This window comes from Eleutherodactylus coqui, chromosome 6 (genome assembly GCF_035609145.1).
Source record: "Eleutherodactylus coqui strain aEleCoq1 chromosome 6, aEleCoq1.hap1, whole genome shotgun sequence".
NCBI lineage: Eukaryota > Metazoa > Chordata > Amphibia > Anura > Eleutherodactylidae > Eleutherodactylus > Eleutherodactylus coqui.
This window is the reverse complement of record NC_089842.1, coordinates 221597608-221621408: the sequence shown is the minus strand read 5'-3', so window position 1 is coordinate 221621408 and position 23801 is coordinate 221597608. Positions and strand designations below refer to the sequence as shown.

General features: G+C 45.8%; 1 protein-coding gene across 1 annotated transcript; it reads left to right on the top strand.

Moving 5' to 3' along the window:
- The first annotated feature begins 7337 nt into the window (after positions 1–7337).
- LOC136631620 (immunoglobulin superfamily member 11-like) lies at positions 7338–23450 on the top strand. Its single transcript, XM_066605908.1, has 7 exons — positions 7338–7583; positions 13985–14145; positions 14230–14434; positions 21089–21244; positions 22068–22187; positions 22274–22409; positions 22979–23450. Exons 1-7 carry the CDS (start codon positions 7490–7492, stop codon positions 23268–23270), a joined length of 1164 nt encoding a protein of 387 aa, XP_066462005.1. The 5' UTR covers positions 7338–7489; the 3' UTR covers positions 23271–23450.
- The last annotated feature ends 351 nt before the right edge of the window (positions 23451–23801 follow it).

Below are 23801 nucleotides of genomic sequence, written 5' to 3'. Positions count from 1 at the left end.
GGACCCTCACCCCTCCCTCACCAGTCCCGGAAGGACAAGTGTCAGGGCGGCCTGCTCAGTCCCTGCAAGACAAGCGTTAGGCCTGCCTACTCAGTCTCTGCAGCACAACCGTTACAAGTGCACATTTGTGCCTCTCATAGTCTCCTATTGCGCTGCACACAAAAATACAACATGTTGCATATTTTTTCGCCCAACGGGAATGCAGGTGCAAAAATGCCCAATGTGAGGAAAGCCATTGAAACCAATGGGTTCTTTTGAACATAGTTTGTGCAAGCGATTTTTGCAAAAATTGCTTGTGTGAAAGAGCCCTAAGAGGGCGCTCCCTTCAGCGCAATGTATTTGTGCAGTGAACTAAATTGATGAGATAGACTTGCACTTTCTCTTAACACCCTGTCCTGATTTAAAAGGCTATTTTACCTATTGAGGTCCAGGGGACTCGAGTGCATTCTACTCTCTGCATATTGTGCGGGCAAATACAGTTTTCTGAAGGAGCCTTAACAGGTGGGAAGAGATCAGCAGTTGACTATGAAGACTGTGCTCCCCTCCACGACTGTCCTTTACTAAATAGGCACAATACCAGAGCCAAGTCTACTACATAGATGTCATACTAGATCCAAACTTACTAGATGGATGTGATAGCAGAGCCAAAATACATAGGGACGATACCAGAGCCAGGCTTACTACATAGGGACGATACCAGAGCCAGGCTTACTACATAGGCACGATACCATAGCCAAGCTTGCTACATTAATACGATACCTAAGCCAAAGTTACTACACGGATACAATACCAGAGCCAATCTTGCTACCCTGATACGATACCAGAGCCAAGCTTGCTACCTGGATACAATACCAGAGCCAAGCTTGCTAATCGGATACAATACCAGAGCCAAGCTTGCCTTCTGAAGGCCCCCAGAGCTGCCATGTATTCCTGCCTCATAATAATACTTTAAGGACCAATGCTGCTGCTAATTTATAGAGCTTGGTTCTGGGCTTTAATCCTGGATGATAGCAGAAGTACAGAGCGGGATTAAAGCTGTTCCTGAAATCAAGCAGGAGCAGGTTGGGACTAATAGGTCCAGTACACCAATGGGTCTCTGTTTTGGCAGGTTTCTGATCATTTGCATTGTTCTGTGCCAGAATGAAAAGCAAAGTCTACAATGTTTCTTTTGTCATCACAGAATGGCACAAATGAACAGGGTTGGGGGGGGGGGGGGGGTTGACCCCTGGACGGAAGGGGGTTACCACACTGTCAAAGAGTAGGGGCCTGTGTGGTGGGATGACAGGGCTTCCTCTAACATTACTTGAAGCGCAGAGGTGAAAGTTTCAGGGACAGAAAGGCAGTGCCTAATCTGTAGAGGCTGAGCTCATCCGCTTTGTAGGATGGTGGGATGGCAGCCAATAGAGGATTATAATAGGGACGGTTTGGGCAGCAGTACCCCCTAGGCCGGTCAGCCCTACCGCCCCTATTATAATCCGCCATTCATAGTAATATGTCTAGATGTATAATATGTCTGTATACACACACTGTCAAAAACACTCCGCCCGCAGAAGTTGTAATTTGAAACAAAATTCGGCATGCAGTTCCATCTCAGGCAGAAATGTAAATGAGAGTTGTAGTGATTAGATGAACGGTCTTGTCACCGGAGGCCCTAAAAGTGGTTCCCCCCCTTGGCCTATAAAAGGGTCTCAGAGGCTCCCTGTCTGTAGTCAGTGACTAGTGTCATATATGCACTAGTCCAGATGGTTATATTGTTTCTATGGCTCAGTGGAGTCAATGGAGTGAGCGCTATGTATACCTAATTTAAGGCCGTTGATTTATATGTTCAGGCTCTTTGAGTTTGTGTAATCATTTTTTTTATGCTCCTATAGCATATATGTCCATTATTTTTTTTTTAGGTAAAATTTTATATGCGATTTAATAAAAGTTTACTTTTAAGGGGACCCACTCAGGGTTGTTTCTTTTGGCAAATATGACTGTGTGTAGTGACCTCTTCCGCTTGTGTAGAGCTTCTTGACCACTAGACGCCTCTACGACGCAGAGAAGAGATTTCACCCCATTACCAGAGTCTGAGAGGGGATGAATTAGTGAGAAGCTGGATGGTTATATCGAAGAATTATTCCCCACCTAGGCTATTTTGACCAGACTTATAATGTGTTGAGGCCAATGGATGCTTGAGGGCAGGCCACAAGGCAACTGGGCTCAGGACACCCTCGACACACCACCAGTAGAGAGGAGCATCTGATCATCCGACAAGCACAGGCAGTTCCAACTATTTAATTCTCTGCTATCCAGAGAAAGGTGGCACCATCGTTACACCCCTGTGTCTGTCATAACCATTTTCAGGAAGGTGGTCCACTATGTTGGGTCACTCTACTCTTTGTCTGCTCGCACTATGAATAAAGTTAGAATTGGCCTGGGCTCTTTAGAAAGAGCACAGTGGTGACTTCACACAGTTGATGTCTCTTGGTCTTTCGCCGATGATCATCATTAATTAATTTGGACACAAGAGAGAACTCAGATCCCCGTAACATTATTGCCTAGTCTAAATTTAAAGTGTTACTTCAAGAATATCAATGTTACAATCCCACATACAGATTTTATTCCATATCGACAACTCCTTCTAAGGGATTTTTTTTTGTAGTTGCACCTGAATGAGCCTTATGTCCGGGTTCCGGCCACGCCAATGCCAGCTTAAGCTGGCACTGGTAATCCTTGAACTTCTCCCAAGGCATGACTATAAAACTGGGACTGTGAGGGAGTACAATACAAGGCTTCTCAGTCATGATGTTTGGAAGACTTTAATAAGTTTTAATGACATAGGCCGTATCAACGGTATGCAAACAGAGGGTTAGAATACACGTACAAATCTTCAAAAGGATTCATGAATATGATAGCATAGGTTGGCACTACATTACTCCCCATAGCTGTCTCAGAGACTTGTAAATAAAATTGGTCATGAAATAGTATCTGTTAACCTAGATTGCAGAAACATAAAGTCCAGGTTGCTTAGTAGGTCCAGGTAACTGAAATCACCTAAATCCTATAACTTTGTCCAGGACCTGCTCACCTCTCAGATCACCACCATGCTCTGCCACTTCTGGATACCGCAACTGTGGAGACCTGCCCCTCCCTAATTTGGTAGAAACAGCCACCTATAGCTAAATGTACATGGCAAATACAAGTAAAACCGTACACTCCCGCTCTAAAATCCTACATCTATCAGTATACCCAAGTCTTTTTCCCATGTGCTGCTCCTTAGCCCAATTCCTCCCATTCTGTATGTGTCTCTTTCATTTTTTCTGCACAGATGAAGGATTTTGCATTTCTCCTTGTTATGAGATTGTTATGCATCCCAGATAGAAATTGCACCTTCTTCACACAGGAAGAAGGCAAAATTGCCTCTCTAGTGATAGAGTACCCCATGTTCTTCTGAGGGAAACAGAACCACTATTCTGATGATTTGCTCACCTTCGATGCAACCAAGTTTGTCCTATCAAATTCTAGAATATTGGCAGTCATTCTCGAGCGTGGTCGCACCGGTTCTTTTAAGGAGCAGACAGGTATGTCTTGGCTTCATAAAGAATTTTCAGGGTTGAGATGCAGAGGCAAGAACTACTAACCCCATTTTTGTTTAGTTCCCCACTTTTTTATATTTATTATTTTGTTCGGAACGGGTCCTTACCCATACATGGACTGCTGTCATGAGAAACTAACAACTTTCCCTACCCGACTCCGTGGGTAGCACCCTGCTGGGGTATTACCAATTTACCTTGCTCAACCGGGCAGCTCACAGTAAGGACTGCCAAATTTTGCCACTATGTAGCACTACTTCCAGACCGCATTTACTACCTTGCCAGGAGGAGCCACCGTGACTGCCATCTTAGATTTCCCTCGCTGCTTAACCCCTCCTAGGTCTGGCTTGTTGCACTATATGCATTTACATAATGTACATTGAATAGACGAGAACACTGCTGATATAGGACAAATTGTAATACTACAATCATTGTTCACGGTGGGGCTGGATTTCAACCAGATGAATAGCCTCATCTTAGCAGAAATTCCCGATCCTGTCGTGATCATCATAAAGCATATGGTGCACGAACCGTTTAGACCAGTAAACTGCAATTCCCTTCGCATGAAGGATGTGTACAAACAATATCCGAATGCTTTCCAGAGAGAAACATCAACTGCTGAGGATGGCTACTCTAAAAATTGATGGAGGAGGCCGAAGGTGGTGGCCGGGCAGCCACCATACAACTGAGAATCGGGGGTCTTACAGACTAAAAGATCTCATGGGCAATAATAAGCTAATGAGAGGCGTCATAGTACTGTGTGCAAACATTACCTGTCATCCAATGAAGAACTCAAGCAGACGAGGTAGCTGCTTGTCTCAACAGATCTTATGCATCCCGGGTCACCAAGATCTCGCTCTACATTAGCTGCTGCGGGGCAATAATGCAAATGAATTCCCTGAAACATTACTGCAACTGGGAAACGAGGCTTTGACAAGTAACGGTGGTGTCCACTCTCTCAAGAACATACATCACGGCTTTGTCGTCAAGGACATTAAAGAACTGGTTGATATTATTTACTCAGATGTACATTCTTTCTTGGTTCCACAAGCGAGTCATATTAGCTGCTTCTAATTGCGCATTTCGCAGCATCAATGGCTTTGACAAGACACTCATGGTCGCCCTCATTTACTCCCGACGCGACTAATGCAACTCGCTATTCCTTCCCCGCACCAGACTCGCTCAATTGCAATCCATACTAAATGCAGCTGCTAGGCTCACCTATAGGACTTCACCAGAGCAGCACCCATCCTCTGGAACGCTCTACCCCAAGGCATCCGGACAATTCCCAATGCACGAAACTTCAGATGTGCCTTTAAAACGCACCTTTTCAGGGAATCATACCAAATCCCCTATCACATACAACCTCTACAACTGTATCTAATTACCTCCCCACCCTGTTTGCTTTCTAATATCTGATTTCCATCTGGAATCCTAATACTGCCTGTGCTCCCCCATGCCAGTATTATTGTATCTTGTCACCACCGGAAGCTAGGGGTTTGACAGCCCTTATATGAAGGAATGCCCCTGTCACACCCCTAGCTCCTGATTGGCCGTATTGTTGGCCGGCAGGTCGGGAAGATACTTGTTTGGGTGGGGAAGATATGCCTCGCCACTGCTGCCAACACTGTCCTCCCCATGCTGTAGCGCTGCGATGACCCTGGCACCGCCGCCAGCCACACTGTCCTCCCTCATGCTCTAGCGTCGAGATGCGGCCGCTGAGGGCGACTCCACTCCCTATCTGCCTCTGAGCAGTGGCGCTGGTGCCAGCTGCTGAAGGGAGAGTAGGCAGGGGAGCGGAGTAGCCGTCAGCGGCCGCATTCCGGTGCTGTAGGCTGCCAGCCCTGTCGCTCTCCTCCCTGTCGCTCCATTGCCGCACTCGCACCTATGCTCACCACTGTCATCCTCAAGCCCTCCGCGATCTGTCCCTCCATGGTACAGCGACTGATGATAGTGAAGCAGGGAGTGCGCCGGCGGTGGCCCCATTGACAGTGGGGGTGGCATCACAGAGAGCGCTGACAGCAACGCTGACGGCAGGGGTAGCGACCACACTGACACTGCAGTCGGAAGCAAGCAGAACAGCGTGGGATCTCCTGCCTTAAGGTCTGTAGGTGAGAGGCAATCACTCACTTCCATCCCGGGGAGACGGAGGACCGCAGCACATCGCCGATAGGATAGCAGGGCCGGCACAGACACCCAGATACCAAGGCAGGTTCAGGGACAGTGAGCAACAGCATCAGCCAATCAGCTCCTGGGGGAGTCATCGGCCTGTCAAGCAGCCTAAATCTTGTCTCCACCCCTACTTCCGGTGGTGACAAGATACAATTGTACCCCCCCATGCCAATCCCCCCTTGTACCTCCTGTATCACCCCCACCCCGTTTGTTTCAAACTGATTGTATATCATATATGTAATTGTTGTATTGTTTGTGTTTCTCCCATGCTTGAAAGCGGTGCAGAATAAGTTGGCGCTATACAAATAAAGATTATTATAATTTATTTAGTTTTTAGGTGGTAGTCATGCAGTTTTCTGCAGATATTATATATGTATGAGAGCTGAAGTGTGTGTTTGTTTACAGCATCTATGGCTAGATTCTGGGACAATTGAGCTCAATGTTGTGTATGTACCAGTCTGTTGATAGTGTTGTCAGTGAAAATGAAGCCATTCACTATTTGGTAGAGGGCCTCAGTTTGCTGAATCTGTCCAGCTTCACTTAGTCAATAAATTTACTAAGAATCATAAATCTACCCAAGTTCTGCAGTGGCTCCGCCTGTATAACATGAGCAAAACTGTGAGCATGGCTACTTATTATTATGGGGATGTCCAAGGTTAGAAAAACATGTCAAACAGAGTGCCACCCTTGTCTGTAGGTTGTGTCTGGTATTGCAGCTCAGCTTCCATTCACTTCAATTATGTTGAGTTACAATACCACACACAACTTTATGGACAAGGGTGGTGCTGAATTTGGAAGAAAGCAGATATGTTTTTTTTAACCCTGGACAACCTCTTTAATTTATTTTTTAAAACCGACGGAGCTGCAGACACAACTAGCCTATATATTAACTGGAAATGTGGCATTCCTTCCCCTGTGTGTGGTGGTGGGGGGATTATCCACCACTTACATATTCTATAATGTAGCGGTGCCCTGAGAAATGACTTCCTCTTCATATCCAAGAGCTACAAACCCCAAGATTGAGACCACCTGTCATGTTTTCCCCCTTTCCTTGCTATAATACCAAGCTTAGCCACTGCAGTCAGAACGGAGCTAGCTGCTTCCTGCAGTTCAGTGCAGAAGCGCATCAGCCCAGCAAACAGTTGATCTGCAGGGGTTCGGAGTAGCATACCCCAGCCTATCTATTACTGATAGCCTATCCTGTGGATAGATCATCAATAGTTTACAACTGGATTACCTCTTTAAGGCTCAGTCTGAAAGTGGTCTGTATCTATCACTGAGGCCAGAGGGTAACAAGTGCATGCTTTGGCATATCAGATGCTTCTGTGGGGGCAGTGGGCTTAACCCTTTTATATCTCTGTGTCAGGTCCCTCCTATCCCTGACAATTCCATAGAACAATCACAGTGGATTCCACTATCTGACCGCAGAGGTCTGCCATGCCCTCTGCCAATGACAGAGGTTTCTGGGGTAAGATCAGCCATGTGTAGGAGTTGCACATTTCACACAGAGTGCATCTTCTACTTATCCTTAACACGGGGCCAAAAATACTAGAAAACAAGCAGGAGGGGCTCTCCAGCTCCAGGAATATGTGAAGGGCACAGATGAACTGACAAGAGACCGCTGAAGAGACAGAGAGGGAAATGGAGCGAAACAAATTCAGCAAATTACAAGGGGGGAGGCGTTGACCCCAGGAAGCGCACAGGGTGGAGGGGGCAAAACAGGCACAGACAACAGATGATTGATGATGGGACTCATTCAGACACGTCTCCCTCACTGCAACATGACCAGCAAGTCCAGCCTCAGCCACCTGTGCCTTCTGTTCTATGCCTTCACAGGTAACATTGCAGAAACTACCCACTCCCTTCAACACCTGTCCTCTGCCTGTTTCTCAAGGTGCTTTGCTCTTAGATTAACTTCTGCTTTTCACTTGTTTGTTCTGCATTCAAAGACATTACTTTTCAGGTAAAAACAAAACAAGGAGTAGTCAAGGAGGTCAGCAGAGTTGTTGGGGGTGATAGAGACCTGATGCTCAGCGTGGTTGGGATGCTATAGGTCCAGAGGTCAGCATTTGGGGGTGACAGGGTCCTGTGGTCAGCATGCTGGGCTGATAAAGTCCAGAAGGTCAGCATGGTTGGGGGTAAGGTTTCTGGAGATTAGCATGTTGGAGTGAAGGTTTCCTGGCAGTTAGCATGTTGGAGTGATAGGGCCTTGAAGTCAGTATGTTGGGTTAATAGAGTTCCAGAGACCAGCATGGTTAGGGTGATAGGATCCTAAAGGTCAGAATGGTTGGCTGTAAGGTGCCTGCAGGTCAGCATGTTGGGGTGATAGGTTCCAGAAAGTCAGTATGTTGGAGTGCTAGGGTCCTGAAGGTCAGCATGCTTGGGGTGATAAGAGTTCTAGAGGTCACAATTGTTGGGTGATACAGTACTGGAGCTAGAGCAAGTCGGGGTGATAGAGTTCTAGAGGTCAAAATGTTGGGTGGAAGGTGCCCGGAGGTCAGCATGATTGGGGTGAAGGTTTCCCAGAAGTTAGCATGATGGGGTGATAGGGTCCTGGTTGTTGTAGTAAATGTTTCCTGCAGGTCAGCATGATTGGGGTGAAGGTTTCCTGGAGAATAGCATGTTGGAGTAATAGGGCTCTGTAGGTCAGCATGTTTGGTTGATAGGTTCCTGGTGGTCAGCATTTTAAGTTAATAGAGTTGCAGAGGTCAGCATAGTTGGGGAGATAGGTTCCTAAAGGCCTGCATGGTGGGGTCAAGGTGCCTGAAGGTCAGCATGATTGAGGTGTAGGTTTCCTGGATGTCAGCATGTTGAAGTGATAGGGTTCTTGAGGTTATCATAAAATCATAGAATTGCAGAGTTGGAAGGGACCTCCAGGGTCATCGGGTGCAACCCCCTGCTCAGTAAAGGATTCACTAAATCATCCCAGTCAGATATTTGTCCAGCCTTTGTTTGAGCACTTCCTTTGAAAGAGAACTTACCACCTCCCATGGTAACCTGTTCCACTCATTGATCAACCTCACTGTCAGAAAGTTTTTTCTAATATCTAATTTGTGTCTCCTCCCTTTCAGTTTCATCCCATTGCTTCTAGTCTTACCTTTTGCAAATGAGAATAGAGCTGATCCCTCTGCACTGTGACAGCCCTTCAGATATTTGTAGACAGCTATTAAGTCTCCTCTCAGCCTTCTTTTTTGCAAGCTAAACATTCTTAAATCCTTTAACCATTCCTCATGGGACATGATTTGCAGACCGTTTAGCATCTTGTTAACTCTTCTCTGAACATGCTCCAGTTTGTCTATGTCTTTTTTAAAGTCAGGAGCCTAGAACTGGACACAGCATTCCAGATGAGGTTTGACTAAGGAAGAGTAGAGGGGGATAATTACCTCATGTGATCTAGACTCTATGCTTCTCTTAATACATCCCAGAATCGTGTTTGCCTTTTTGGCTGCAGCATCACATTGTTGACTCATGTTCAGTCTATGGTCTATTAGTATACCCAAGTCTTTTTCCCATGTGCTGCTGCTTAGCCCAATTCCTCCCATTCTGTATGTGCTTTTTTTCATTTTTCTTGCCCAAATGCAGGTGTTTCTCCTTGTTAAATACCATTCTGTTAGTCCCCGCCCACTGTTTAAGCTTTTCTAGATCTTTTTAAATACTCTCTCTCTTCCCTAGTATTAGCTATCCCTCCTAGCTTTGTGTTGTTGGTACATTTGATCAGTTTCCCATCAATTCCCTTCTCCAGATCATTTATAAAAATGTTGAACAACACTGAGACTAGGACAGAGCCTTGTGGTACCCCACTTGATACATTCTTCCACTTGGATGTGCAGCCATATTTGACCACTCTTTGAGTACGATCACTCAGACAGTTGTGAATCCACCTAACAGTTGTCTTGTCAATCCCATATTTGGTCATTTTTTCAATAAGTATGGTATGAAATACTTTGTCAAATGCTTTACTAAAGTCAAGATATACTATATCCACCGAATTTCCCTGATCAACCCAGTCGGTGATTCTGTCATAGAAGGAAATTAGATTTTTCTGGCATGACTTGTTTGTTACAAACCCATGCTGGCTCTGGTTAATTACTCCATTTTTATCCAAGTACTTGCACACATGCTGTTTAATAATTTGTTCAAAGATATTTCCTGGTATAGAGGTCAGGCTCACAGGTCTGTAGTTTCCTGGATCCATCTTCTGCCCTTTTTTGAAGATAGGGACAACATTTGCCCTTTTCCAATTTTCTGAGACTTCTCCTGTTCACTAGGCATTTTCAAGCATTATGGCGAGTAATTCAGCAATTACCTCCACTGCTTCCTTTAGTATCCTAGGAAGATCAGTTGATGTTCCATCTACTTTCTGAGAGAAAACACAAACAAAATAGGAATTTAAAAGTTTGGCCTTCTCAACATCATTCTTAACCAATTCACCATTTTTATCTTGTAAGCATCCAATAGCATCTTTGACTTTTCTTTTGCTTTTGACATACTCCAAAATCCTTTTTTGTTGCTTTTGGCCTCTGTTGACACTTGCCCTACAGTTTCTGCAGACTACATTATATTCTTCTTTAGATATTCCCCCCTCTTTCCATTTGATAAACATATTTTTCTTTGTTTGTAACATGTGTGCAAGTTCTGTGTTCATCCATCCTGGTCTCTTTAAATGCTTCCTATTCTTCCATCTTTTAGGGATTGTTAACGATTGTTCTTTGAGAATCTCATTTCGCAATATTTCCCTATCTGCTTGGACATTTCTGTTCTCAAGAACATCCAGCCATTGGATTCTTCCCACCCTCTTTCTGAGTTCATTAAAATCTGCCTTTCTGAAATCCAACCTTAAGGTCTGAGTTTTTTCAGGTCTTCCTTCCCTTTTTATTGAAAATTCAATAATGGCTTGATCACTGCCTCCTAAGGTTCCAGCCACCCTTACTTCCTCAACCATTTCCTCTCTGTTGGTAAGAATTAGGTCCAAGATAGCAGATCCCCTTGTTTTCTCTTCTACCTTTTGGAAGATAAAGTTGTCAGCAAGAGTTAACAGGGTCTAGATGCTGATCAAGTTGGTTTGACATGATCGTCCCTTCATGAACCCATACCATTGTTTTCCTTGAGGTATTCCAGGATGGCATCTCTTAACATAGTAACATAGTACATGATAACATAGTATATTAGGCTGAATGAAGGCAATGTCCATCTAGTTCCACCTGTTTCAACCACCCCTTCCCATCCTTGTTGGTCCGGAGGAAGGCCAAGAAACCCCAACGAGCAAATTTAGCTCATTTGGAGGAAAAAATTCCTTGCTGACTCTGGCAGCCAGAGTAATCACTGGATCAGCATTTGAGATTAACAACTCTGCTGGACACCTAATGTCTATATTCTTTAATATTATAGCACTCTAGGAAGGCATCTAGTCCCCTCTTAAACTCCTCTATGGATTTTGACATCACTACTTCCTCAGGCAAAGAGTTTCACAGTCTCGCTGCTCTTACACTGAGGCAAGAGCATGAACCATTTATTACCACCCTCTGCTTTCTATCTCTGAGACAGTTCTTAGAAACACCTTGAATATTTTTCCAATTATTAAAGTGAGACTTACTGGCATGTAGTTACCACGCTTTCTTCTTGACCCCTTTTTGTATATTGGAACCACTTGGGCAATGCGCCAATCCAGTGGTACAATTCCGCTCTCAATAGAGTCCCTAAATATAAGAAATAGTAGCCTGTCTATCAGTCACTTAGTTCCCTTAGAACCCTTGGGTGTATTCCATCTGGGCCCAGCGGTTTATTGATTTTAATCTTTTTTAGCCGGGGTTACATGGTCATAAAGGACTGCTTGGTTGGGGTGATTGGTTCCTGGATGTTAGCATGTTGGAGTGACAGGTCCCTGCAGGTCAGCATGCTGGCTTCATAGGTTACTGCTGATCAGTATGTTGGGGTGATATAGTCATAGAGTTCAGAAAGGTTGGGGTGATAGGGTCCTGGAGGTCAGCATGGTTGGGGTGATAGGTTCCTAGAGGTCAGAATCTGGGGTACTAAGGTCTTGGAGGTCAACATAGTTAGGGTTATAGGTTCAAGAAGCTCAACAGTGTTGGTTTGTAAGTGTTACAAAGGTCAGCATGCTGGTATGATAGGTTTATGAAGGTCTTCAGGACCGGGGTGATAGGTTCTTGGAGGTTAGCTTGTTGGATCGATAGAGTTCCAAAGGTTCACAAGGTGTGGTGATAGGGTCTTGAATGTCAGCATTGTTGGGGTGATAGCATTCCAGAGTTAAGTATTTTGGGGCAATAAAGATATGGAGGTCAGCATGGTTGGGGTGATAGGGTTCCAGAGCTTTGCAGTTTGGGGTGATAGGATCCTGGAGGTCAGTATGTTGGAGTGATGGAGTCCTGGAGTTCACTATACTGGGGTATAGATTCCTGGAGGTCAGCATGTTGGGGTGACAGTGTTTCAGACGTTACCAAAGTTGGGTTGATGAAGTCCGGTTTATATGCGTTTCATCAATGGAAGCCCAGACCAGATCACAGATTATGGCGATACCATAAATGACATGGAACAAAGGACCATTCCAACAAGAGGAGCAGCTGAGTCGCTAAAGCTAAGTGCTATTTCAGTCCATCTCTAAGTGAGCTTGCAAGCTGAGTGAGTATGTGTGGCTGACATAACTGTACTGTGGTCTAAGGCAGTGTTTCTCAACACCATTCCTTACGGACCACCAACAGATCATGTTTTCAGGATATCCTATAGTAAGAAAACCTGGCAATGCCTGAGGCACTGACAATAATAACATCACCTGTGCAATACTGAGGAAATCCTGAAAACCTGACCTGTTGGGAGGCCATGAACTGGAATTGAGAAGAAACCAAATATAGCAGTGCATCATCCAAGGAGCAGGCCCCAGCCTAGGAAAGGTAGTTCACTTGTCACAGTGGCTCTACCGTCTCCCACCTGGAGGGTAACCAAGGGGCGAGGGCAGACTATTTTAAATAGGGAAACCGACTGGTGGATTACCTTAGTCCTTTTGTCACGGGTGACACCACTGTTCTTTCCTCTGAAGTGGTCTCAGAGAAACAAGAGTACGCACACACGGAGTAAAGTTTAAAGGCCAAACCGGGAACTTTCAGAGAAGCTGTTTACTGTAAATCAACTTGCAAAGTTCCAACAGTTACAGTCCACTTTACATCCACTGGCAGTACAGTAATGCAGAGGAAAGCGTAATGTGACAGGGAGGAAAACACGGGAGAACAAAGTGACTTACACAGGCCTAGTTATCTGTGATTCTTTGGTCCCGGAAACCATCTCTTGAACAACTCCACCAACACTCTACTGGTCTACTCTCACAGGATTTTGTAGAATTGCACTTCACACTGCACAGCGGGAAACTCACACTTATTGTGGTATATAAATATACTCCACTCCTCATAGGGAAAGAAGGGGTTCACGGCATTAGACGTTTATCCTTTCAGCCTCTTCCATTTCTTCTAGTACTTCTAATCCAAGGGGTACTGATATGCCGCACTGAGGGGCTTCACATTAGATTAGACTTTTATTCCATGCTAGGAGTAAAGGTTTTAAAGAAGCTGGCGGTCGCCGTACCAACCAGTTACATTGGATTCTTTCAGACACGTTTTTTCCCTGGAACTTCTTTTCTGTGCACTCTGGGATCTATCGTGGAACGTCACAATGAATTAGTTGCATACAGAGAATAAATTATCTGGAGCTCATCTGTCATTGGATAGATCAGCATATTACACCTCTTATTATGAAGAGAGACTCAATGTCGGGGGGCATATCACTGAACATGCCAAACCAACATTCCAGTTTTTGGTTATCTTATACATTCTCATACTCTGGGCTGCGGATGGAAATTTTATGCTCATGTGCGCCCCTCAGAGGAGAAGAATGCACGTGTAAACAATCTGGGCCTCATATCGACCCCTTTCCCTATAGTCTTGTGTTTTCTGTGGCAGCCATTTTGGGCTTTGTACTGTACACTGCCTAGTTGTACTGCTGCATGGGCCGTGCAGAAGGGCGGGGTCGATTGCTGGCCCCTCCCTATTGTCCGTTGCTCTGTCTCTTCTGAGTCCTGAGGCAGAGTGCTCTTGTTATAAGGATCAGTGACAGATATGAAGTAGTAAGTAGGATCGAGGCCTGGTTTGAAGGGCTTACATCTATAAAAATGCCACCCATCGTACTAGAGGGTTTTCTTGTCTGGCTCATCTCTTTCTCCTTGTGTATTGCAGTAGGTGCGGCTGTGAAGGTCGTTGTAAACACTCCCAGCATCCAGGTGACAAGAGGTGGAAGCATCCTGCTCCCCTGCTCATTCAGAACGACAGCGGCCCTTAACCGTCTCAATATCATATGGACGGTGTCCCCTCTGCAGCAGCCGCAGCAGCCCCTGCAGGTGTGTGAATGACAATCACTCCTTGTCCCAACACTGTAGATTTCGTCTCCGTTGTCATTGATGTGAACATCTATCTTCACTCAGGTCATCTCGTATGAACAGGGACAAATTGTGGAAAGTCTCAGTGAGTACCTCGGAAGGGTCACATTTGCTTTACAGCCAACGCGGGATGCCAGCATCGTACTGAACCATAGTCGTGTGTCCGACACTGGAACCTACCAATGTACAGTCATCAACCCTCCTGATGGGGCCACACCAAATATTGGCATCGTTGGCCTTACTGTGCTTGGTAAGTGACACTGAGAAAAATCTGCCAGTTCCCCCCGATAACACAAACCATATCATAACAGTCGCAGAATGGAGGCATTACCCTAAAAACAACATGCTCAACATAGCCAAGGAGAGAAGACGTCACCCTAATCACCACACCCGGATCATTGCAGCTGCAAAAAAGAGGTGTCACCCTGATAATAACATCCTTATCATAGCCATAGAGTGAAGCGACTATAATAACACCACTGTTATCATAGACATAGAGAGGAAGTGTCACCCTAATAACAGCACCCTCATTATAGTCATAGAGAGGACATGTCACCCTAATCACAACATCCAGATCATAGCAGCCAAGAAAAAGAGGTATCACACTGATAACAACGCCCTTAGCATAATCATAGAGAAAAGGTGTCACAATAATACCAACACCATCATCATATTCATAGAGAGAAGCAGCCACCCTAATAACAACACCCTCAGCCTAGGCATAGAGAGGAGGTGTCATCCTAATACCAACACCCTCATCCTAGCCATAGAGAGGAGGTGTCTCCCTAATATCAATGCCATCATCATATTCATAGAGAGAAGGAGCCACCCTAATAATAACACCCTCATCATAAACATAGAGGAGGCATCACCCTAATAACAGCATCCTCACGACAGGCATACAGGGAAGGAGTCACCCTAATAACAACACCCTCAGCCTAGCCATAGAGAGGAGGTGTCACCCAAATACCAACACCCTCATCCTAGCCATAGAGGGGAGGTGTCCCCCTAATACCAACACCCTTATTCTAGCTACAGAGGGGAGGTGTCACTCTAATACTAAGACCCTCATTATAGTCATAGAGAGGAGGAGTCACCCTAATACCAACACCATCATCATATTCATAGAGAGAAAGAGCCACCCTAATAATAACAGCCTCATCATAAACATAGAGAGGAGGTGTCACCCTAATAACAGCATCTTCATCACAGGCATACAGAGAAGCAGCCACCCTAATAAAAACACCCTCAGCCTAGCCATAGAGGGGAGGTGTCCCCCTAATACCAAAACCCTCATCCTACCCATAGACAGGAGGTGTCCCCCTAATACCAACACCCTCATCATAGTCATAGAGAGGAGGTGTCACCCTAATACCAACACCATCATCATAGCCATTGAAAGGAGCTGTCACCCTAAAACCAACACCCTTATTCTAGCAATAGAGAGGAGGTGTCACCTTTAAACCAACACCCTCATCCTAGCCATAGAGAGGAGGTGTCCCCTAATACCAACACCCTAATCATAATCATAGAGAGAAGGAGCCACCCTAATAATAACACCCTCTTAATAAACATAGAGGAGGCATCACCCTAATAACAGCATCCTCCCCACAGGCATACAGGGAAGGAGCCACCCTAATAACAACACCCTCAGCCTAGCCATAGAGAGGAGGTGTCACCCTAACACCAACAACCTCATCCTACTCATAGAGGGGAGGTGTCCCCCTAATACCAACACCCTCATTCTAGCCATAGAGGGGAGGTGTCACTCTAATACTAACACCCTCATTAAAGTCATAGAGAGGAGGTGTCACCCTAATACCAACACCATCATCCTAGCCATAGAGGGGAGCTGTCCCCCTAATACCAACACCCTCATTCTAGCCATGGAGGGGAGGTGTCATTCTAATACCAACACCCTCATTATAGTCATAGAGAGGAGGTGTCACCCTAATACCAACACCATCATCATATTCATACAGAGAAAGAGCCACCCTAATAATAACAGCCTCATCATAAATATAGAGAGGAGGTGTCACCCTAATAACAGCATCCTCATCACAGGCATACAGAGAAGCAGCCACCCTAATAACAACACCCTCAACCAAGCCATAGAGAGGAGGTGTCACCTTAATACCAACACCCTCATCCTAGCCATAGAAGGGAGGTGTCCCCCTAATGCCAACACCCCCATCATAGTCATAGAGAGGAGGTGTCACTCTAATACCAACACCATCATCATAGTCATAGAGAGGAGGTGTCACCCTAATACCAACACTATCATCATAGCCATTGAGAGGAGCTGTCACCCTAAAACCAACACCCTAATCTAGCCATAGAGGGGAGGTGTCACCCTTATATCAACACCCTCATCATATTCATTGACAGGAGGCATCACCATAATAACAACACCCTCATCATAGCCATAGAGAGTAGAGGTTGCCCTAAAACCAACACTCTCATCAGTGTCATAGAGTGGAGGTGTCACCCTAAAAACTGCACCCTCATCATAGTCAGAGGAGGTGTCAACCTAATGCTAACATATCATCAAAGCCAAAGAGAGGAGGCAGTACCCTAATCACAACACACAGATCATAGCAGCCGCATAAAAAAGCCGTTACCCTGATAACAGCACCCTCATCATAGTCATAGAGTGGAGTCACGCTAGTAAGAAAACCCTCATAATAGCCATAAAGAGGAGCTTTACCCTAATAACAACATCCTCATTATACTCATAGAGAGGAGGCATCACCCGAAAACTAACACGCTCAACGTAGTCAAAGAGAGGAGGCATCACCCTCATCACAAGACCCAGATTATAGCAGCCGCAAAAAAGAGGTGTCACCCTAATACCAACACCATCATCATATTCATAGAGAGCAGGACCCAGCATAATAATAATACCCTCATCATAAACATAGAGAGGAGGCGTCACCCTAATAACAGCACCCTCATCACAGTTATGGAGTTGAGCCACCCTAATAAGAATACTCTCATTATAGTTATAGAAAGTATATGTTACCCAGATAACACCCTCATCAGTCATAGAGAGGAGGCATCACCCTAATCAAAACACCCAGATCATCGAAGCCGCAAAAAAGAGGTGTCACACTGATAAGAACACCCTTATCATAGCCATAGAGAGGAGGTGTCACCTTAATAACACCCTCATCATAGTCACAGAGAGGAGGTGTCACCCTAATAACACCCTCATAATAGTCATAGAGAGGGTGTAGAGCTTCCTATTAACAAGGTGCACTATCATAGCTATAAAGATGGAATATGAAGTTGGGGCAATAACACAACCCTGTTTGATGCCTGACTCCACCTTAAATGAAAAGGATGTGAAAAGAACTAGTATGGAGGCGCAACCCTCTAAGCTACTAGAAGATGTAGATCAAAGTCCAATGTGTGATGGTGAAAGCACTTCTTTTTTATTTTTTCACAAATTAAAAACCAGCAATAGAATACGCGTTTCGGGGAAGAACCCCTTCGTCAGTTCGGCTGGATAGGACAACAGGATGCCTGGGGGTGACACGATTCCAAAGGTGTATTGGATGTGTCGGAGGTCCTGTGTGCAGGAGGACAGGGGAGAAAAAAGCACTTTATCCATGGATAGATGATTCTTGAGTGTTGTTTGGAGAAGGGTTCATTTAGGGGGCTCTTGAAGGGCTTGGGTATTCATTTTACATGTTATGTTTCTTCCTTGGAGTCTGCGTTTGGGGCGATCTTGATGGCAATTGTAGATTGAATTAACCTGTGGTCTACCCAGCAATAATCATCACCTGTCATGGCTCTTGTGAGGAGTACTTTTCGGCGGTCTCTGGCACGTATAATTACATAGTACCAATGCTTTGACTGGGAGTGCTTCCATGATGTCTTAAACTTGTTTTTCTGTCGGAAGAGCGTGTTGGTGATAACAAGGTGATGTTCCACGCATTTGCTAAGAAGTAGGCTGCCTTTCAATTTACTGTTTCCAACTCCATTTTTTCCTATAGTCCCTAAACACAGGTTGAAGTTTCATCCAGATCTTACATTAAAATCACCCAGAAGGATGATTTTGTCCTCCCTGGGTATCTCCGATAGGATGGTGTCCAGCTGACAGTAACATTTTTCTTTGATCTCTTCATCAGCACCTAAAGTTGGTGCATAAGCACTTATGATAGTTGCCTGCTGGTTTTTGGCAAGATTAATTTGGAGAGTTGAGAGTCGTTCGTTGATGCCGATGGGTGCTTCAGATAGATTCTTCACCAGGTCGTTTTAAATTGCAAAGCCAACTCCTTGGTTCCTTTGTTCTTGTTCTTGCAGGCCCTTCTAAAAGAAGTTGTAGCCTCCTTTTTCTTCCTTCAGCTGTCCCTCTCATGCTCTCCGGGTCTCTTAGAGTGCTACTATATCGATGTTAAAATGCCTCAGCTCCCTTGCTACAATAGCAGGGCATTAGTTGTCCAATAGTGTCCAAATGTTCCATGTGCCAAAGTTTAATTTTCTTTTTTGACCGCAAGGTGGTGACCCCCCTGAATGCGGTAGTCCAGTCAGGGAAGAGAGAGGCAGTCTATGTTTAGGGAACTTTTTCTAGCCCCCTTGCCATGTGGGATGAGCAGAGTGGGTCCTAAATAGGGTTGCTGAGTCATGCATACAGCTGCCGAACTGCTCAGCTGCCTCGGTCCCTGAGACAGAATGACTGAATCTATATCCACCGCCCATGTGCCAGTCTGTGACTAGGGTCTTCCAGATTTCACAGTCTTGCTCCCGTCACCAATTGCTGATCGACATGGGACTTTTTCATTTTCTCGGAAGGCGCCTTTGTGTGAATTTGATTTGTGTGGATATCAGTGCATACCCGATCTACACACTGTCTATACAGAATGAGGTTCACATCCAGTGACATGGTTAACCTGATGACCGGTGGCTTGTCATCTGTTGCAGCCTTCTTTCGCTTTCACAGCCATTGCAACATGTACCATGTTATCATCCACCTGCTCCGCCATTAAGGACTTCAGATGGTGCTTAGTCTGGTTCCTCCCCTGTGGCCGTACCGTCCAGGGAAGCCCTTCTGGACACATGACTCCGACAACTTCGCCCATAGGTTCACTGGAACATGCAAGCTCCCTCCGCATGACAAGGTGACAATCCATCAGGAGAGCATCACCCTAATAATACCACCTTCATCCTAGTCATAGAGAGAAGGTGTCACCCTAACACGAACACTTTCATCATAGCAATATAGAGAAGGCGTCAACCTAATAACAGCACCCTCATCACAAACATAGAGAGGAGGAGTCACCCTAATAACACCCTCATCCTAGTCATAGAGAGGAGGTGTCATCCTAATAACAACACCCTCAGCCTAGCCATAGAGAGGAGGTGTCACCCAAATACCAACACCCTCATCCTAGCCATAGAGGGGAGGTGTCCCCCTAATACCAACACCCTTATTCTAGCTATAGAGGGGAGGTGTCACTCTAATACTAAGACCCTCATTATAGTCATAGAGAGGAGGAGTCACCCTAATACCAACACCATCATCATATTCATAGAGAGAAAGAGCCACCCTAATAATAACAGCCTCATCATAAACATAGAGAGGAGGTGTCACCCTAATAACAGCATCTTCATCACAGGCATACAGAGAAGCAGCCACCCGAATAAAAACACCCTCAGCCTAGCCATAGAGGGGAGGTGTCCACCTAATACCAAAACCCTCATTCTAGCCATAGACAGGAGGTGTCCCCCTAATACCAACACCCTCATCATAGTCATAGAGAGGAGGTGTCACCCTAATACCAACACCATCATCATAGCCATTGGAAGGAGCTGTCACCCTAAAACCAACACCCTTATTCTAGCAATAGAGAGGAGGTGTCACCTTTAAACCAACACCCTCATCCTAGCCATAGAGAGTAGGTGTCCCCCTAATATCAACACCCTTCTTATAGTCATAGAGAAGAGGCATCACCCTAATAACAGCATCCTCATCACAGGCATACAGAGGGGGTATCACCCTAATACCAACACCCTCATCCTAGCCATAGAGAAGAGGTGTCCCCTTAATAATGGCACCCTCATCATAGCCATAGAGAAAAGGTGGCACCCTAATGCCAACACCCTCATCATAGGCATAGATAGAAAGCATCATACCAACACCCTCATCATAGTCATAGAGAGGAGGCGTCAAGCTAATAACAACATCCTCATCCTAACCATATAGAGGTGTCACCTAAATAACAACACACTCATCATAGTCATAGAGAGGAGGTGTAACCCTAATAACAACCTCATCATAATCATATAGAGGAGGTGTCACCCTAATAACAACCTCATCATAGTCATAGAGAGGAGGTGTCACCCTAATATCAACACACTCAACATATCCATAGAGCGGAGGTGTCATCCTAATACCAACACCCTCATCATAGTCATAGAGAGCAGCAGTCACCCTAATATCAACACACTCATCATAGCCATAGAGAAGAGGTGTCACCCTAATAACAGCATCCTCATCATAGTCATAGAGAAAAGCCATAGAGAAGCGGCTGCATCGGGGTAGAAGTGGATATATTGGGGTAGAAGTGGATGGGAGCGGCTGCACTGGGGTAGAAGCAAATGGGAGCCACTGCACTGGGGTGGGTGGTTTGGTGCTTTCAGGTGGGAAGTTCATGCTGTTTTACCGTTTAGCTCTATCCCCCTACAGGGGGGGAACCATTCACAGCACTGTGCAGCTATATGGACACCTCTTGCCTTCCCCCACTTAGTCATAGCTAGATGTCAGGCTGAAGCGTGTGCTGTGATGGCTAGGTTTACAATTTGCATGCTGGTGACTTGTTACATGAGGTCGGTGAGATGTGGTAGAGCACAGAATGTGGGTGACCTGCGCCTCACATTCCTGCCTCTATTATGTTTGCAGTTCCCCCCTCGACTCCAGACTGTTCCAGTGACGGCCATGGACTAGAAGGAGGAAGCATTCGGCTGCGATGTTCAGTGAAGGAAGGGATCCCAATGCCCACAATCAGATGGGAGAAAATTCTGCCCAGTGCTCAGCAGCTGATCAGCAGCCAAGAAGGTGAGTGGAAGCTGCCGCAGCCTGCGGGCGCCTCCTCCAGAGCAGCATGCCTGACACCCATCCCATATAGATGCACAGATTGAACTGTAGTACTCACAAAGTGCTGCATGAAACCGTGACATGCCGCTACTATATGTAATCACTGCATGTAAACGTCATGTGCAACCACAGTGTACTTCCACCATATGCAGTCACCACAACTAACTGCCGCCTGTAACCAATGTATTTAAAGCAACCCTCTGGTTTTTGGACATTACCTATTGTGGTTCTTTTCTGCTGCTCCTCTCATACGTTAATTCTAGGACCCATTTTTGGACATCCAGCTATTTTCTAACTACCGGATGCATACTGTGCACTGCTCTCTGATTGGCCAGTGCTGAGCATATGACCAGCACTGGCCAATCAGAGAGCAGGTACACGGCATTGGCAGTCTAACACTAGCAGTGCACGGCAGAGGGGTTAGCAAGACTAAAGATTGCGTTGGCCATCTTGGGCAGCTGAAAATGGGACCTGGAACCTATTGATTAAAGAGAACAGTTGCAGGTAATATGCCCCTCCCCAAGACAGTTTTGTTCTGAAACCAGAGGGTCGCTTTAAGCACCCTATACAGCTGTCATACAGTATGTAGCAGAGCAGCCCCGCTGTGTAGCCATCACATGTAACCGCTGCTTGTAATGGTTGTGTGCAGCCACTACTTGTGCGTTTTTCATGCTCTTCCCTGCTACGTATTTTGGTGATGCACTTCCATGACTACAGTAGTAAGCTGAGGTCTGTGTGTGCCTATCAGCTTGCCGTAACCCACAACCCATTACTGTCCCTGCAGAATATCAAGCCTCCGCTACTCTGACAAACCTCACATCAGAGACATCTGGCCTCTACCGCTGTACCGTCACCAACCAGCTGGGGTCCCAGACATGCGCCATGGAGCTGTATGTACGTGTAGGTCCGTGTCAATGGAAGGCTGCAGGCACAGAATGACAAATGTATGCCATATGTAAGACAACATATGGATTCTCTTCCATCTTTCAGGTGGCCTGGGATCTACGGGTATTTTTGTGGCAATCACAATCACTCTCATCATGGGATTGGTTCTCTTGGCACTCTTCTTCTTGGTTTTATGTCTACACCAGCAGAGCCGAGGAAAGTGGCAGGATGGAGGGTACAGGTAAGGGATGGGGGCTGTCTTGGAGAGATGTAGGAGTCATGGACAGGGGTACTATCAGAGAGCTGTAGAGGTCACGTAAAGGGGAACTATCAGGGAGGATCATAGATGGATGTAGTCTCAGAGAGGTATAAGGGTGATAAAAGGGGCAGTCTTGAAGAGGTGCAGAGGTAGTAGACAGGAGCAGTCTGAGAGGTGTAAAAATTGGGGTTGGGGCAAACTCTGAGAGGTATAGAGGTGGTGGAAGGGGTAATCTCGGATAGGTGAAGAACAGGGCACTCTTGGATAGATGCAGACATGGGGGATAGTCTTGAAGAGGTGTAAAGGTTGTAGACTGGTAGTTTTGGAGGTCATGGACAGTCTTGGAGTTATGGAATGGTGGCACTCTTGGAGATGTGTAGAAGTGGTGGATAGGACATCATGTTAATGTCAAAGAGGGTAAGTTAAAGCTCACAGGCCCCCATATGCCATTCGTCATGCGGTAAGATGCCTCTGGCATCAGGCGCACTTTCTGCTGTTTTCGGGAGTCTCCTTTTCAAGTAACATACAACTACAATGCTCTTCCTTCACAGTGTGGACAATGTGCCTTCTGGACGAGGTCCTGGGACCAGGAGCCCCTGCAGTGATCGTAGCACATCCAGCAGGGGCCCACCTCCGATCCTGTACCGTGTGTGTCAGAGCCCAGCTTCCTTGCGTCTCACCCAGGAGGTGTCCACTATCAGCAGGCAGTGGAGTCCAGCTCCTTTGTGCTCCGAATTGGAGATGTCCACCACCACCTCAGAAGAGAACACTACAGGCAGTGAGGATGAGGAGCACACAAGTCCAGCTCTGCGCTCATCCATCTACTCTGGCTACCTGGTGTAAGCCTCCTGTTCTTCCCCCTCTGTCTGCAGAACTTCAAATAGCCAGTGGGGTGTCTGCTCAGCTCTTGATGCCCTATAGCCGCTGGGATAAGGGACAGGATACCAACGTGGAGGATGGCAACACCGAGACCCATAGGAAAGGATCATGGACTAAACTGCGGGTTTTCAACTCCTTGTACCCCCTCCTACCATTATAAAGTGATTTGTAGACCCGTCATCTCTGTTATCAGTACCTCTATGGGGCACATAGCCTGAAGAGCAGGATGGGAGTAGATTACGAAAACTTTATTATTAAGGCAAATAGAAGAGGTGTTAAACCGCAACGAAGTAATTATTAGGGGGTAATTTAATTATCCAGATATAATATGGGAAGACGAAACCTGCAAATCTCACAAGGGTGATAAGTTCTTGAGAACAGTTAAAGAAAACTAGCTTTCCCAACTTGTGCAGGAGCCGACTAGACGGAAGGTCACTCTGGACTTATTATTAACAAACAAACCGGACCGAATCATGGGGGTGCAGGTGCAGGGAC

Coding starts and splice junctions, on each gene's coding strand:
- LOC136631620 (XM_066605908.1), top strand. CDS start 7,490: ATGATGGGACTCATTCAGACACGTCTCCCTCACTGCAACATGACCAGC. Junction 7,584..13,984: donor TCTGTTCTATGCCTTCACAG/GTAACATTGCAG, acceptor TGTGTATTGCAG/TAGGTGCGGCTGTGAAGGTC. Junction 22,410..22,978: donor TGGCAGGATGGAGGGTACAG/GTAAGGGATGGG, acceptor CTTCCTTCACAG/TGTGGACAATGTGCCTTCTG.